At 46.7% G+C, this 16,915-nt stretch overlaps 1 protein-coding gene across 1 annotated transcript in view; it reads left to right on the top strand.

The window, feature by feature from the left end:
* The window catches only part of nxph1 (neurexophilin 1), a gene marked incomplete at both ends in the record, with an annotated part of 57,715 nt that extends 49,041 nt beyond the window's left edge, over positions 1 to 8,674 (top strand). The window contains 5 exons of the mRNA XM_080788002.1: positions 4,805 to 4,931; positions 5,866 to 6,032; positions 6,683 to 6,913; positions 7,865 to 7,960; positions 8,459 to 8,674. Coding sequence (XP_080644128.1) covers positions 4,805 to 4,931; positions 5,866 to 6,032; positions 6,683 to 6,913; positions 7,865 to 7,960; positions 8,459 to 8,674 — 837 coding nt within the window. The remainder of the gene's footprint in view (positions 1 to 4,804; positions 4,932 to 5,865; positions 6,033 to 6,682; positions 6,914 to 7,864; positions 7,961 to 8,458) is intronic.
* Positions 8,675 to 16,915: the final 8,241 nt, after the last annotated feature.

Below are 16,915 nucleotides of genomic sequence, written 5' to 3' on the forward strand. Positions count from 1 at the left end.
TTAGATGACGTTGTGTGTTTTCACATGGCTGTCATGTTGTTTAGTTAGATGACGTTGTGTGTTTTCACATGGCTGTCATGTTGTTTAGTTAGATGACGTTGTGTGTTTTCACATGGCTGTCATGTTGGCTTATACAGCATCAAATCCAAACATAGGACAGCCAATCAGGTGCTCTGAGGCTTTGACTAGACAGCGTTCTGTTATCAATAAATAACACACGGCTGAATTTGGCGATTGGCCATTCATTCAACCAGGCTGTGTAATGAGTTAACTTATAACACCATGGTTACTGTGTAATGAGTTAACTTATAACACGGTGGCTATTTTAAATCCATCAGTGCACTTCTTATCCTGCAATACACTCATGTTGAGGTTATGCCCTCTCCTCTCCTCTCCTCTCCTCTCCTCTCCTCTCCTCTCCTCTCCTCTCCTCTCCTCTCCTCTCCTCTCCTCTCCTCTCCTCTCCTCTCCTCTCCTCTCCTCTCCTCTCCTCTCCTCTCGTCTCGTCTATAAAAGCACATGATTGCTAAGTGTTCCTTTGCTGCGGTGCTCTTTGAGTTTAACCCTGAGGCCGCGACACACACACACACACACACACACACACACACACACACACACACACACACACACACCCGGTGCGCCACATTTCCCCGGAGGCTATTCAGACAGCATGAAGTGGCTGTTAGGAAACTTCACTCATTTTCCTCCATGCCTTCAGTCCTTATCTCTCCTCTCTCTCTCTCTCTCTCTCTCTCTCTCTCTCTCTCTCTCTCTCTCTCTCTCTCTCTCTCTCTCTCTCTCTCTCTCATTCTCATTCATCTGGATATTCAAAAATCACACCTGTGTGAAGTGAGGGGCGCTAATATGTTAAAGTCTAACTCTAATGTTGATTAGGTGATGTAATGGTGACGTAAAACAAACGGTGCAAACATTAAACGCCATTAGCAATAAAGGGACAATATGACGTAAATGTTCCCTTCATTGTTCAACGGCGTTTACTAAACAAACATTGAACTAAAGACAACTATCATGATTATCAGACTTTTTTTAATTGGTCTTTATTCTAACCCCCGTGAATAAATGAAAAAACGGTATGTTTAAAAACCTGGCAGGAAGCCCTATATCTGCTCCTCTGCACGGAGCGGAGTCAGTCCGCTCCGAACTGAATTAAAGGCCGACCTGATTGGTTGAATGTAAAACCCTGTTTTCCTGCCAACGAGTATCGATCGATGGATCCGTGGAGTCGGCAAAAAGGAATGCAAAAAAAGGAGGAAAAAAAGTGGTCATGACGGATCGGCTGTCAAAGCCTTACAGACCACCGGAGCTGAAACAACGTTGAGAGTAAAAACAGAGAGAAGGGCTGGAGCGGTGGCGATGGTTTGCTCTTCACCGCGGCTCAGTAACGTCATGTTGTAGTTCGGTGGTCACCTCAGTGACGTCATGTTGTAGTTCGGTGGTCACCCCACCACCATAAATCCAGACTATGTATGAGCCTTTACACGTAGCGTCTCTACAACGCCATGTCATAACCATGTTTATTGAAATGATAGCTGTCATACATTCACACTGATTGCTCCATCACCTCTCCTGCTGTGTGATGTGTCGGCATGCTCTGAATGAAGAAATAACACTAATACCATCATAATTATGTCACATTTAACCATGTTTATTAAAACGCGTTTAGAACAACACAGATTGCTCCATGCAGCGCCTTCCTCTCTCCACTGATGATCGTGTCCAGATCATGTAAGAATTACGCGATATCGGCACGTTAGCTAACGATGTGTTTATGTCTGACACGCTGCGTAGACGCGTCACCATGGGAACCAATGTCGCCGACGGCCGTTAGCTTAACGACCTTGACAGCTACACGGCGACGGCGTCATGGCCGCCGTACTTCCGCCTATAGCGGAGCCGTCCTGGAAACCGCCGTTGCTTAAAGTCCCTGTTGTTTACTTCAGTGGTTCCCAAACTTCTTCACGTCAGGGACCCCCAAATTGACACTAATCAGCCGCCGTGGATCTGAAAGAGATATGCCAGGGACCCCCATCTGAAAGAGATATGCCAGGGACCCCCATCTGAAAGAGATATGCCAGGGACCCCCATCTGAAAGAGATATGCCAGGGACCCCCATCTGAAAAAGATATGCCAGGGACCCCCATCTGAAAAAGATATGCCAGGGACCCCCATCTGAAAGAGATATGCCAGGGACCCCCATCTGAAAAAGATATGCCAGGGACCCCCATCTGAAAGAGATATGCCAGGGACCCCCATCTGAAAAGGATATGCCAGGGACCCCCATCTGAAAGAGATATCCCAGGGACCCCCATCTGAAAGAGATATGCCAGGGACCCACATCTGAAAAAGATATGCCAGGGACCCCCATCTGAAAAAGATATGCCAGGGACCCCCATCTGAAAAAGATTTGCCAGGGACCCCCATCTGAAAAAGATATGCCAGGGACCACCATCTGAAAAAGATATGCCAGGGACCCCCATAAGAGAAGATTTTTATGGCTCTAGCAGTGATTCTCAACCCGTTCAATTCCAACGACCCCCAGTTTGACATGCATTAGTTTACGGACCATACTAAAAGGCTTTCTTACCTTTCTTTGTAGTCGTTACGTCCCCACCAAAGAGGTCCAGGTGTTGTTTTGTGCAAAAGCTCCTTATTGGCTGTTTTCCCTACCATAAGCCCTCAATGAATTGCATTGAATTGGATGGGAATTGAACGGGGCTATGGGGTGTTGGCTAATTTGCTTATTTCCATTGCTCAAAATTATAATTTCTTTGTATATATCCTCTCTTCATAATGTAAATAATATCCCAAGCGGCACACTTTACTACTTCTTTCGATGGAAATAAGCGTACTAGCATAACACCCCATAGCCCCATTCAATTCCCATTCAATGCAATGCAATTCATTGAGGGCTTATGGTAGGGGAAATAGCCAATAAGGAGTTTTTGCACAAAAAAAACACCTGAACCTCTTTGGTGGGGACGTCAAAGAAAGGTAAGAAAGATAAGAAAGCATTCTAGCATGGAATTCTCCTTTAACCCATGGACCCCCACACTAACCTTAACCCATGGACCCCCAGGGACCCCCAGGGACCCCCATCAATGCCCCATGTTCAGCCTCCAGAGCTTCCACTGATGTGATTCTCAGCAGAGCTTAAACCCCATGAGGTTCATTCATTCAATCAATCAATCAGTTCAACCACAACTCCTTTAGTTAAACTCTTATAGTGATGCTCTTTACTCACTCTTTGTGTGTGTGTGCGTGCATGCATCTCTCTCTCTCTCTCTCTCTCTCTCTCTCTCTCTCTCTCTCTCTCTCTCTCTCTCTCTCTCTCTCTCTCTCTCGTCTAGTCTCTCCTCTCCATAATTCCCAAATGGGATTTGTCTGCTATCATGGTCTGAAATTGAAGCTCGCAGCCAGATTGATTAATCTCTACCCCCACACCCCCCCCCCACCCCCCCTCCCTCCCCAGGGGAATACATTCTGATTGGTCTGTTCTGCGGGAAGCCTTCTGATTGGTCTGTTCTGCGGGAGCCGGTATGCCTGGGCGTGAAGTCAATACTTCCTGAATGTGATGAACAGATACGGAGTAATATCTGATGAACAGATACAGAGTAATATCTGCCCTTCATCTAATATTGGGGGACTACCCCCGCTGTACGTGTGTGTGTGTGTGTGTGTGTGTGTGTGTGTGTGTGTGTGTGTGTGTGTGTGTGTGTGTGTGTGTGTGTGTGTGTGTGTGTGTGTGTGTGTGTGTGTGTGTGTGTGTGTGTGTGTGTGTGTGTGTGTGTGTGTGTGTGTGTGTGTGTGTGTGTGTGTGTGTGTGTGTGTGTGTGTGTGTGTGTGTGTGTGTGTGTGTGTGTGTGTGTGTGTGTGTGTGTGTGCGTGCGTGCGTGCGTGCGTGCGTGCGTGCGTGCGTGCGTGCGTGCGTGCGCGTGCGTGCGTGCGTCTCATAAATTATTAACCACATGAACCCCCCATTCTGGAGGGAACGGCAACACATTGAGTGGAAACAGAACGCGCTAGGTGGCGCTGTGCTAAAGTCCCTGACCCCCACCGCCACTAGGTGGCGCTGTGCTAAAGTCCCTGACCAACACCCACTCTGATAGAGTGTCCTTTCTGTCTGGGTTCTAAGCTGCAGAACCACAATGTTCTGATGTGGTGGGGGGGGGATCCGAACAACGGATCCCCGGTCGGACCGGCGCTCCGACATGCTCCCGTGCTCGCGGTTATTAGTAAGAGAAATCTATGAAAATCTGGGAACTAAATCGTTACCAAGAAATGTCTTCACCAATGTGTTTCTAAATGTGTCTAATAATGTACTAAAAGTTTGAAATTCAACTCCTGTGGGAAGTTGAGTTATTAGCATAATATGTGACCATACCCATAACATCCTATATAAAGAAAAAAAAGTCCACATTTCATCATTCTTTCAGTAGCATGTGACATATGAAACTAGGGGGTTTTCATGATTCTGAATCCATTCCAAGCATTCGTTTTGCACAAAAACCACTCCTTGGGCTAAATTAGGACATATCCACTTGACCAAATGTGCTGACCTCATCACGTTTGTGAAGACGGCTATGGCCGTCTTTTCAGCGACCACCGTGCATGAAAACCCAAATAAGACGAGAAAGCCTGATTGTTCAAAACTGGCTGTTTGTGTGGATAGTACCGGGAAAAAGGGAAGAGTTGAAGTTCATGTTTTAGGACCTTTTAAGTCAACCTCTCTCTCTCTCTCTCTCTCTCTCTCTCTCTCTCTCTCTCTCTCTCTGTGTTGCTCCAGGTGTCGAGCGCCCGGGCTTCCAAGTCGGAGCTGCTGAAGCCGGGCGGCGGCGGTCCCAAGTCCACCGTTCTGAAACACATGTGGACGGAGGGCGGGAAGGAGCTGTCCCTCGCCCGGCTGGCGGGAGGTAAGGAGCGTCCTCATTCACATCCCATAGCCGGAGATCCACATCCCATAGCCGGAGATATTCTCCCATAGCCGGAGATCCACATCCCATAGCCGGAGGTCCACATCCCATAGCTGGAGATCCACATCCCATAGCCGGAGATCCACATCCCATACCTGAAAAAAACCTATGACAAGCTTTTTGCGAACGCAGTGAGCACTTACTATGAGACCTAGCAGATCATGTCTGTCTGTGTGTGTGTCTGTGTGTCCCACCTTTGTGCCCATATATGGAGCTGAGTGATTTGTTTGTGATTGATGCAACACACTCCATATTTGGACGTATAGCTGCTTTGGGGACTCCTTGGTTAATGCTAAGTTAAAAACGTAACTTAAAAATAAATCTTAAAAAAACCCAAATATGTACGAGCTGCGTTCGCTTCCCGCGTTTGCGCGTCTTACTGGTCAAGTACCCGTTATCAATAAGCGCTGGGTTTACGGAGTACACCCGTTATCAATAAGCGTGTTAACCCACTCCTCCTTCAATAATCACTGGGGCTACTTACCGAGCAAAACAAGGACGTGATGTGGCTCCCTCTGGTGGCGCAAAGCGTATAGCTATACTTTTGTGGATTCAATCGTTTTATGAGGTTAATATTGCTATATGTTTGTAGCCGTTTTAGAAAAGCAATAAGCCACTCGAGGCCCCAGCTTACCGGGTTTTTTACACTGGCTGGGGGGGTAGAAGATATATATATATATATATATATATATATATATATATATATATATATATATATATATATATATATATATATATCTTAGCCACCTTCCTGTTTAACCCGGAAGGACAACAAGCTCCGTAGAGTGGGAGCAGACAGGAAGCATATCGGCAGTGTGAGCATGATGCTAACACTAGATGGCGCTAAAGCAGTTAACTCCTTCCCTCCCTGTAGGTAAGGACCTGTCCATCGCCCGGCTCCTGTCCCAGACCACGCTGCACACCAAGGAGACCAACGCCAACAACGGCTCTGCGCTGAGAGACCTGGGCCGCTACGACACCCCGGAGCCCTACAGCGAGCAGGACCTGTGGGACTGGCTGAGGAACTCCACCGACACGATGGTATACAGTAGGGGGCGCTGTCGCTCCTCCCTTCATTACGTTTGTCATGTCAAGGACCCCCACAATACAAACTGTATGTAATTAACCCATTTTGACCTGAGATCAGATTCTAAAAATGTTCTTCTACATCCTGACAGTTTTCTGAAAAAGCTGTGTTTCTGTGTCAGTCGTTCTTCGATTTTTCAAAAATAGCAGACCCACAAGCTCGTAGCGCGCCACTCGGTGGCGCGCTATGAGCTTGTAGGTCTGCCGATCAAATTTATAAGAAGAAAAACAAAACAAATAGTGTTGTCTCCTGCCTTTATTTTCTTCTTTCTAATGATTTGATCGGCCCCAAAACATTGTGTTTGTTGTCATGATTTGTCACGATCCGAGTTGGCTTTGTTCAGCGGCGTAACCGTCTTTAAATAAATACTTTAAGAAATGCCTATGAGGAAAAGGAACGGCGATTTATTTTCCGGGTCTCTCGAGGGGGCGGGACTGCAACGATCTATTGGCCTGCCTGCCTGTCAAAAAAAAAGGCGGCCCCCTACGGTCGCGGCCCACGGGGAATATGCCCGGTATGACCTGTCCAGTCCAGCCCACTAACCCCCCTCTCTCTCTCTCTCTCTCTCTCTCTCTCTCTCTCTCTCTCTCTCTCTCTCCCTCAGGACTCCTCGTCCTCGCGGCCGCGCGCCAAGCGGAGACCGATGGTGAAGACGGGGAAGTTCAAGAAGATGTTCGGCTGGGGAGACTTCCACTCCAACATCAAGACCGTTAAACTCAACCTGCTGATCACGGGGAAGATCGTGGACCACGGCAACGGGACCTTCTCCGTCTACTTCAGACACAACTCCACGGGACAGGGCAACGTGAGCGTCAGCCTGGTCCCGCCCACTAAGGTTACCATTCTGACCTGAGATCAGATTATATATAAATGTTCTTCTACATCCTGACAGTTTTCTGAAAAAGCTATGTTTGCATGTCAGTCGTTCTTTGATTTTTCAAAAATGGCAGACCTACAAGCTCGTAGCGCGCCACTCGGTGGCGCGCTATGAGCTTGTAGATCTGATATTTTTTAATAGCTAAAGCATAACGTAATGCTAACACCAAAAGGCGTTCCCGCCCAGAATGGGTTAAGGGGCGCTATAGAGCGTCACAGCCCCGCCCCCCCCCCCCCTCCCCCCGGAAAAGAAACCGCCGTTCATTTTCCTCATAGACTTTTCAGAAAGTATTTATTTAAAGAAGTTTATACGCCGCTGGACAAAGACAACAATCATGACAATAATAACACAATGTTTTGGAATTAGAAAGTAGAAAAAAAACCCACTTTTTTTGTTGTTTTTCTTCTTTGTAATTATTTGTTTGGTTGTGTTTGTCATGATTTGTCGCGACTCGAGTTGGCTTCGTACGACGCTCGTTCGGAAAGGGGGGCGGGACTGAACGGGGGCGGGGCTGAAAAGGGGGCGGGACAGAAAAGGGGGCGGGACTGGAAAAGGGGGCGGGGCTGCGACTCTCTACACAGCCTTTCGTCACGTCTCACGTTTTGCCACGTTTGAGTCAATGAAAGGAGAATATTTATACGTCACATGTGCCTGAAATATGAAATATGATGTAAACTTGTGGCAACACAAACCGTAAATGCCGTCGACAATTAATGAAAGCAAAATGTACGTCATAATGCAGTCGAGCAAATCGGCTAACCAGTCACATAAATCCTTGTCCCTCCCCCCCCCCCCCCCTCCCCCTCCCCCCCCCCCTCCTCCCCCCCTCCCCCTCCCCCCTCCTCCCTCCTCCCCCCCTCCCCCTCCCCCCTCCTCCCTCCTCCCTCCCCCCCTCCCCCCCCCCCCCAGATCGTGGAGTTCGACGTCAGCAGTCAGCATCAGCAGTCCACGGTTATCGACGCCAAGGACTCCAAGTCCTTCAACTGCCGCGTGGAGTACGAGAAGGTGGAGCAGCGCAGCGCCAATATATATATAATATACTAGAATTAACTCGAGGGTGTTGTTTAACGTGATTATTGCCACTTCAGTGATGCTCGCGGAACTCGACTCCGTCCCGTTCCTGACCGCATCCCTGTCGTGGCAATAATCACGTTAAACAAACACCCTCTCGTGTGATATTGCTATTCTACAACAGTTACGCTTAAAACTTAAAACTTTAATGACAGATGTAGTCACTATACGACCACAAATGTCCCAAGAAACTAGCTATAGCCTAGCCACCGAGTTTGCTATAGCGCTCTGGGAGAACAGAACAGAGCGGCTGAATTCTTTGTTTTGATTATAGGTGGTGAACAGTGCTGGTTATAAACCACCGGCTAGAAGGCTGTTTCAACCAATCAGATTGATTCCTCTTAACGACCTGTTGTAAAGAATAATATAATAACATCATATATTGTAATATAATACTAAACAGTGATTTCCCCCCCCCCCCCCCGCCACCAGGTGGAGCGCGGCGCGCGCAACACGCTGTGTAACTTCGACCCGTCCAAGCAGTGCTACCAGGAGCAGACCCAGAGCCACGTGTCCTGGCTCTGCTCCAAACCCTTCAAGGTCATCTGCATCTTCATCTCCTTCTACAGCACGGACTACAAGCTGGTGCAGAAGGTCTGCCCGGACTACAACTACCACAGTGACACCCCCTACTTCCCCTCCGGATGAGAACTACAATTATTAAGACTACAGCTACCACAGTGACACCCCCTACTTCCCCTCCGGATGAGAACTACAACTCCCCCCTACTTCCCCTCCGGATGAGAACTACAATTGTTAAGACTACAACTACCACAGTGACACCCCCTACTTCCCCTCCGGATGAGAACTACAATTATTAAGACTACAACTACCACAGTGACATCCCCTACTTCCCCTCTGGATGAGAACTACAACTCCCCCCTACTTCCCCTCCGGATGAGAACTACAACTCTCCCTGCTTCCCCTCCGGATGAGAACTACAACTCCCCCCTACTTCCCCTCCGGATGAGAACTACAATTATTAAGACTACAACTACCACAGTGACATCCCCTACTTCCCCTCTGGATGAGAACTACAACTCCCCCCTACTTCCCCTCCGGATGAGAACTACAACTCCCCCTACTTCCCCTCCGGATGAGAACTACAACTCTCCCCTACTTCCCCTCCGGGATGAGAACTACAATTATTAAGACTACAACTACCACAGTGACATCCCCTACTTCCCCTCTGGATGAGAACTACAACTCCCCCCTACTTCCCCTCCGGATGAGAACTACAACTCTCCCTGCTTCCCCTCCAGATGAGAACTACAACTCCCCCCTACTTCCCCTCCGGATGAGAACTACAATTATTAAGACTACAACTACCACAGTGACACCCCCTACTTCCCCTCTGGATGAGAACTACAACTCTCCCTGCTTCCCCTCCGAATGAGAACTACAACTCTCCCTACTTCCCCTCCGGATAGGACTACAACTAGCTTACCTTACAATTATTAAGACTACAACTACCACAGTGCAGAAGGTCTGCCCCCCTGGACTGCAACTACCACAGTGACACCCCGTACTTCCCCTCCGGATAGAACTACAACTCCCTTGCTTCCCCTCTGGATAGAACTACAATTATTAAGACTACAACTACCACAGTGCAGAAGGCCTGCCCCAGGACTACAACTACCACAGTGACACCCCTTATACTTCCCCTCTGGATAGAACTACAATTAATAAAACTACAACCACCACAGTGTAGAAGGTCTGCCCGGACTACATTTACCAATGTGACACGCCCTACTTCCCCTCTGGATAGAACTACAACTCCCTACTTCCCCCTCCGGATAAAACTACAACTCCCTACTTCCCCTCCGGGTAAAACTACAACTCCCTACTTCCCCTCCGGATAAAACTACAACTCCCTACTTCCCCATCCGGATAAAACTACAACTCCCTACTTCCCCATCTGGATAAAACTACAAGTCCCTACTTCCCCATCCGGATAAAACTACAACTCCCTACTTCCCCTCCGGATAAAACTACAACTCCCTACTTCCCCTCCGGATAAAACTACAACTCCCTACTTCCCCATCCGGATAAAACTACAACTCCTTATACTTCCCCATCCGGATAAAACTACAACTCCCTATACTTCCCCATCCGGATAAAACTACAACTCCCTATACTTCCCCATCCGGATAAAACTACAACTCCCTACTTCCCCTCCGGATAAAACTACAAAACGCCCCACTTCCCCCACTCTGGATGACAATTACCATAGCGACACGCCCTACTTCCACCCCCCCCCTCCACACACACACCCTCGCTCCAATTGGATCACATGGACGAATGAAGCACAGACACCCCCCCCCCCCACCCCCCTCCCTTCACGTCACTTCCCATCTCCAAATTGGCAGACCTACAAGCCCGAGCTTGTAGATCTGCTATTTCTCAACAGCCAAAGCATAACATAGTGCTTAAAACAACCAGAAGGGTTAAAGAAGGGCCCTGAATGGGTTAAACAGTGATACGATACGATACGATACGATACATTATGAAGATATACGATACGATACAATGATTTAGAAATCGATACAGTAACTATTTAAAATGCATTGACATCATTTTAAGCTGAGTAATCATAAACCCCCTCTTTGTTCCTCTGAAGATGGCAGAATACCTCCTCCTACCAAAATATTTATTGATGCAATCCATCATTTGCATATAGCAAAGCCATTCGGTACCGATTATTTGCATTGCAATGTGTGTGTGTGAATGGGTGAATGTAATGCACAGTCTATGTAAAGGTGTGTGAATGGGTGAATGTAATGCACAGTCTATGTAAAGGTGTGTGAATGGGTGAATGTAATGCACAGTCTATGTAAAGGTGTGTGAATGGGTGAATGTAATGCACAGTCTATGTAAAGGTGTGTGAATGGGTGAATGTAATGCACAGTCTATGTAAAGGTGTGTGAATGGGTGAATGTAATGCACAGTCTATGTAAAGGTGTGTGAATGTGTGTGTGTGAATGGGTGAATGTGATCCACAATCTATGTAAAGGTGTGTGTGTGTGTGTGTGTGTGTGTGTGTGTGTGTGTGTGTGTGTGTGTGTGTGTGTGTGTGTGTGTGTGTGTGTGTGTGTGTGTGTGTGTGTGTGTGTGTTTGTGTGTGTGTGTGTGAATGGGTGAATGTGATCCACAATCTCTGTAAAGCGCCTTGCATAAAGGCGCTTTATAAATGCACCATTTACCATTTTTACACCTCCTCTTCCTCTTCCTCTTCCTCTTCCTCTTCCTCCTCCTCCTCCTCTTCCTCCTCCTCCTCCTCCCACTGTACTCCTATCCTAAAACGATGACCGACACAACATTTTTACGAACAAAGGTTGATGATGATGATGATGATGATGATGTGGTTAAATCACAAGCTCTCTGGATCTCCCCCATACCGTACCGCACCGCACCGTACCGTACCGTACCGTACCGTACCGTACCGTACCGTACTGCACCGTACCATACCGTACCGTACCGCACCGTACCATACCGCACCGTACCGCACCGTACCGTACCGTACCGTACCGCACCGCACCGCACCGTACCGTACCGTACCATACCGTACCGCACCGTACCGTACCGTACCGTACCGCACCGTACCGTACCGTACCGTACCGCACCGTACCGCACCGTACCGTACCGTACCGTACCGTACCGTACCGTACCGCACCGCACCGTACCGTACCGTACCATACCGTACCGCACCGTACCGCACCGTACCGTACCGTACCGCACCGTACCGCACCGTACCGTACCGTACCGCACCGTACCCCATTATTTATTTAAAGACGTTTATACGCCGCGGACAAAGCCAACTCTTGTCGTGACAAATCATGACAACAAAAAACACAATGTTTCGGGCCGAACAAATGATTACAAAGAAGAAGAAAACGTCGGGTTTAAACACTTTTTTTTTTGTCGTTTTTCTTTTCTTTGTAATTATTTGTTTGGTCCAAAATATTGTGTTTGTTGTCATGATTTGTCACGACAAGAGTTGGCTTCGTACGACGCTTTAAAAGGTCTTTAAATAAATACAGTTTGAAATGTTTTATGAGGGATAAATGCATTTGAAAATATTTCCTGGGCCACTCGTCGTTCTGAAAGGGGGCGGGACTGCAACGCTCTATACCCTAGATTAGACCCTATTAAGGCAGCGGTGGCCAAACGGTTTGCGGAGCGGTCTTGATATCGGAATGTCGCTATAGTTCGTATCCCCGGACCGGCACGTTAAAATTATACCACCGCTGAAGTGCCCTTGAGCAAGGCATTGAACCCCTACCATGAAATGTTCTATGAGCAGGGCCTGGCTGGCTGTAAACAAGTTCTTGAGCTTAGTCTAGTTACCCTGGGTAAACATGGTAACTTTCCTTTCCTTAGTCCAGTTACCCTGGGTAAACATAGTACCTTTCCTTTCCTTAGTCCAGTTCCCCTGGGTAAACATGGTACCTTTCCTTTCCTTAGTCCAGTTCCCCTGGGTCAACATAGTACCTTTCCTTTCCTTAGTCCAGTTACCCTGGGTAAACATAGTAACTTTCCTTTCCTTAGTCCAGTTCCCCTGGGTAAACATGGTACCTTTCCTTTCCTTAGTCCAGTTACCCTGGGTAAACATGGTACCTTTCCTTTCCTTAGTCCAGTTACCCTGGGTAAACATGGTACCTTTCCTTTCCTTAGTCCAGTTACCCTGGGTAAACATGGTACCTTTCCTTTCCTTAGTCCAGTTCCCCTGGGTAAACATAGTACCTTTCCTTTCCTTAGTCCAGTTACCCTGGGTAAACATGGTACCTTTCCTTTCCTTAGTCCAGTTACCCTGGGTAAACATGGTAACTTTCCTTTCCTTAGTCCAGTTCCCCTGGGTAAACATGGTAACTTTCCTTTCCTTAGTCCAGTTACCCTGGGTAAACATGGTACCTTTCCTTTCCTTAGTCCAGTTACCCTGGGTAAACATAGTACCTTTCCTTTCCTTAGTCCAGTTACCCTGGGTAAACATGGTACCTTTCCTTTCCTTAGTCCAGTTACCCTGGGTAAACATGGTAACTTTCCTTTCCTTAGTCCAGTTCCCCTGGGTAAACATGGTAACTTTCCTTTCCTTAGTCCAGTTCCCCTGGGTAAACATAGTAACTTTCCTTTCCTTAGTCCAGTTACCCTGGGTAAACATAGTACCTTTCCTTTCCTTAGTCCAGTTACCCTGGGTAAACATAGTAACTTTCCTTTCCTTAGTCCAGTTACCCTGGGTAAACATGGTAACTTTCCTTTCCTTAGTCCAGTTCCCCTGGGTAAACATAGTAACTTTCCTTTCCTTAGTCCAGTTACCCTGGGTAAACATAGTACCTTTCCTTTCCTTAGTCCAGTTACCCTGGGTAAACATGGTACCTTTCCTTTCCTTAGTCCAGTTACCCTGGGTAAACATGGTAACTTTCCTTTCCTTAGTCCAGTTCCCCTGGGTAAACATGGTAACTTTCCTTTCCTTAGTCCAGTTCCCCTGGGTAAACATGGTAACTTTCCTTTCCTTAGTCCAGTTCCCCTGGGTAAACATAGTAACTTTCCTTTCCTTAGTCCAGTTCCCCTGGGTAAACATGGTACCTTTCCTTTCCTTAGTCCAGTTCCCCTGGGTAAACATGGTACCTTTCCTTTCCTTAGTCCAGTTCCCCTGGGTAAACATAGTACCTTTCCTTTCCTTAGTCCAGTTACCCTGGGTAAACATAGTAACTTTCCTTTCCTTAGTCCAGTTACCCTGGGTAAACATGGTACCTTTCCTTTTCCTTAGTCCAGTTACCCTGGGTAAACATGGTACCTTTCCTTTCCTTAGTCCAGTTACCCTGGGTAAACATGGTACCTTTCCTTTCCTTAGTCCAGTTACCCTGGGTAAACATAGTACCTTTCCTTTCCTTAGTCCAGTTACCCTGGGTAAACATAGTACCTTTCCTTTCCTTAGTCCAGTTACCCTGGGTAAACATGGTAACTTTCCTTTCCTTAGTCCAGTTACCCTGGGTAAACATAGTACCTTTCCTTTCCTTAGTCCAGTTACCCTGGGTAAACATAGTACCTTTCCTTTCCTTAGTCCAGTTACCCTGGGTAAACATAGTACCTTTCCTTTCCTTAGTCCAGTTACCCTGGGTAAACATGGTACCTTTCCTTTCCTTAGTCCAGTTACCCTGGGTAAACATGGTACCTTTCCTTTCCTTAGTCCAGTTACCCTGGGTAAACATAGTACCTTTCCTTTCCTTAGTCCAGTTACCCTGGGTAAACATAGTACCTTTCCTTTCCTTAGTCCAGTTACCCTGGGTAAACATAGTACCTTTCCTTTCCTTAGTCCAGTTACCCTGGGTAAACATGGTACCTTTCCTTTCCTTAGTCCAGTTACCCTGGGTAAACATAGTACCTTTCCTTTCCTTAGTCCAGTTACCCTGGGTAAACATGGTACCTTTCCTTTCCTTAGTCCAGTTACCCTGGGTAAACATAGTACCTTTCCTTTCCTTAGTCCAGTTACCCTGGGTAAACATAGTACCTTTCCTTTCCTTAGTCCAGTTACCCTGGGTAAACATGGTAACTTTGCTTGGCTCTGCTTTATACTCTATACCTATAATTTGGCGTCGGGCTGCTCGGGAGCGTCTGGGAAACTGTGGCAGGGGTTTGGAATGGATTCAGCCGTTTGTTTGATTGATTGATCCATTGATTTGTTGAGAGTGTGGTGGAGCGGGGGAGCTTAAATTTGTCTCATTTGTCACTTAAACTATATCAAATGTTAATGTAATAATAATGACTTCTGTATCTTAGAGAGCCTACAATTTGTATGACTGGTTTGTATCTGTACATAATGGATCCTCCTGTACATACCACCATATACATGACGTGCTATAGTCTCTCTCTCTCTCTCTCTCTCTCTCTCTCTCTCTCTCTCTCTCTCTCTCTCTCTCTCTCTCTCTCTCTCTCTCTTCATTGGAACACGGATAAAATGACGTAGATGTGAAATAATTTATTTCTCCCCTGAATTAAAACAGCAGAACTCCTTCCTGTACAGAAGCTGTAAAAAGTCATCTAAATATTTACTGAATTATAAAGTATTGATCCTCTGTGTGACCAGATTTTATTTATTGGGGGAAGGAAGGAAGGAAGGAAGGAAGGTAGGCGGGCCCAGAGATGTACATAATACAATAAAAAAATAAATACTGTTAAGTTTTACCAATGGAATGTTTTTAATGTGTGAGTTATTGGAATGTTCTACTGTGTGAGTTACTGTTATTGGCTGTGGTTTTGCATGTTTCGTAAATGACTGATTAGAATGAATGATTAAACACAATTAGTGCCGGAAGTGCATCGAAATAGAAGCTCCGGGGTGCCAGAGTTGTCTGATCGCTTTTACTCTGAAAGCCATGAACCGGAAACACTTTCTTAAAAAAGTTGACTTTACAAAGTGACCTCACAATCCCCGATCATCTTAATTTATTTATATACTCTCCAAAAAGCGTTCATATTTTGCGGGAGAGACGGATGAGGAGCAGAAATGCAGCGCCAGCATATCGATCTATTCAACACCACGGAGAGCGCCCTGGATTAGGAGATACGAGTCATTCTTTCCGCCGCGCTAACATGGGAGTCAATGACAAGTTAATAGTTGCACAGAGCGTTAGCATACGGCAAGCGAAAAGCGAAATGCCCCCCAAAAAAAAGGAAACATTCTGAATATTCTTATCTCGCCCCGTGTCGTTAGGACGTCGCTAGGACGTCCACAGACGTCGATGGCACCTCTCGGTTCCAATCCCTATGACGTTTCTAGGCGTCCTATGTACAGATTGTGTTAACGGACTGCAGCCCTTGAGAGTACACAAATTAACCCTGTGGTAACTTTCCAAGAACAGTATAAAGTCTAGACTGGGTTCCAACCTGATCCGCTGTGTGGGATGAGTTTAGTGAACGATAAGGGGACGTCTCAGGACAACAGCAGTAGCTGTGTGTGTGGGATGAGTTTAGTGAACGATAAGGGGACGTCTCAGGACAACAGCACTCTGTGTGTGTTTGTGGTGAGTTTAGTTAACGATAAGGGGACGTCTCAGGACAACAGCAGTAGCTGTGTGTGTGTGGGGTGAGTTTAGTGAACGATAAGGGGACGTCTCTGGACAACAGCAGTAGCTGTGTGTGTGTGGGGTGAGTTTAGTGAACGATAAGGGGACGTCCCTGGACAACAGCAGTAGCTGTGTGTGTGTGGGGTGAGTTTAGTGAACGATAAGGGGACGTCCCTGGACAACAGCAGTAGCTGTGTGTGTGTGGGATGAGTTTAGTGACCGATAAGGGGACGTCGCAGGACAACAGCAGTAGCTGTGTGTGTGTGGGATGAGTTTAGTGAACGATAAGGGGACGTCTCAGGACAACAGCAGTAGCTGTGTGTGTGTGGGGTGAGTTTAGTGAACGATAAGGGGACGTCTCAGGACAACAGCAGTAGCTGTGTGTGTGTGGGGTGAGTTTAGTGAACGATAAGGAGCCTCGACCCTTTCCAGACTGAGTAGCGAAGTGACAAAACAGATTGACGGAAGGCAGCGAATCAGGATGGAACCCAAAGGAAAAGACAGGAATCGATACTTACAGCAACGTTTTGATTGGTCAGACTGACCGTAAGTTCCACATTACTTTGTATTTCTTCTTACTCTACAGTTATTATCCTTTGGTGGTTTTAGCTAAACGTTTATTTGAAGAATCACATCATTATTACAAAAACATGGTAACCGCTTCACACCGGTTAATAAAACATAGTGTCGCAATATGCTTCTTTATTTTCTAATCTTAAGTACATTTTGATGCAAATCTTTTTTACTAAAGCTTTTTTTTTTTTTTTGCCTTTTTTTAACAGAATAATAATTTATTGTGGAATTTCAAATGTTACTGTTACATAAA

Source organism: Protomyctophum bolini (assembly GCF_963924005.1).
Source record: "Protomyctophum bolini genome assembly, chromosome: 17".
NCBI lineage: Eukaryota > Metazoa > Chordata > Actinopteri > Myctophiformes > Myctophidae > Protomyctophum > Protomyctophum bolini.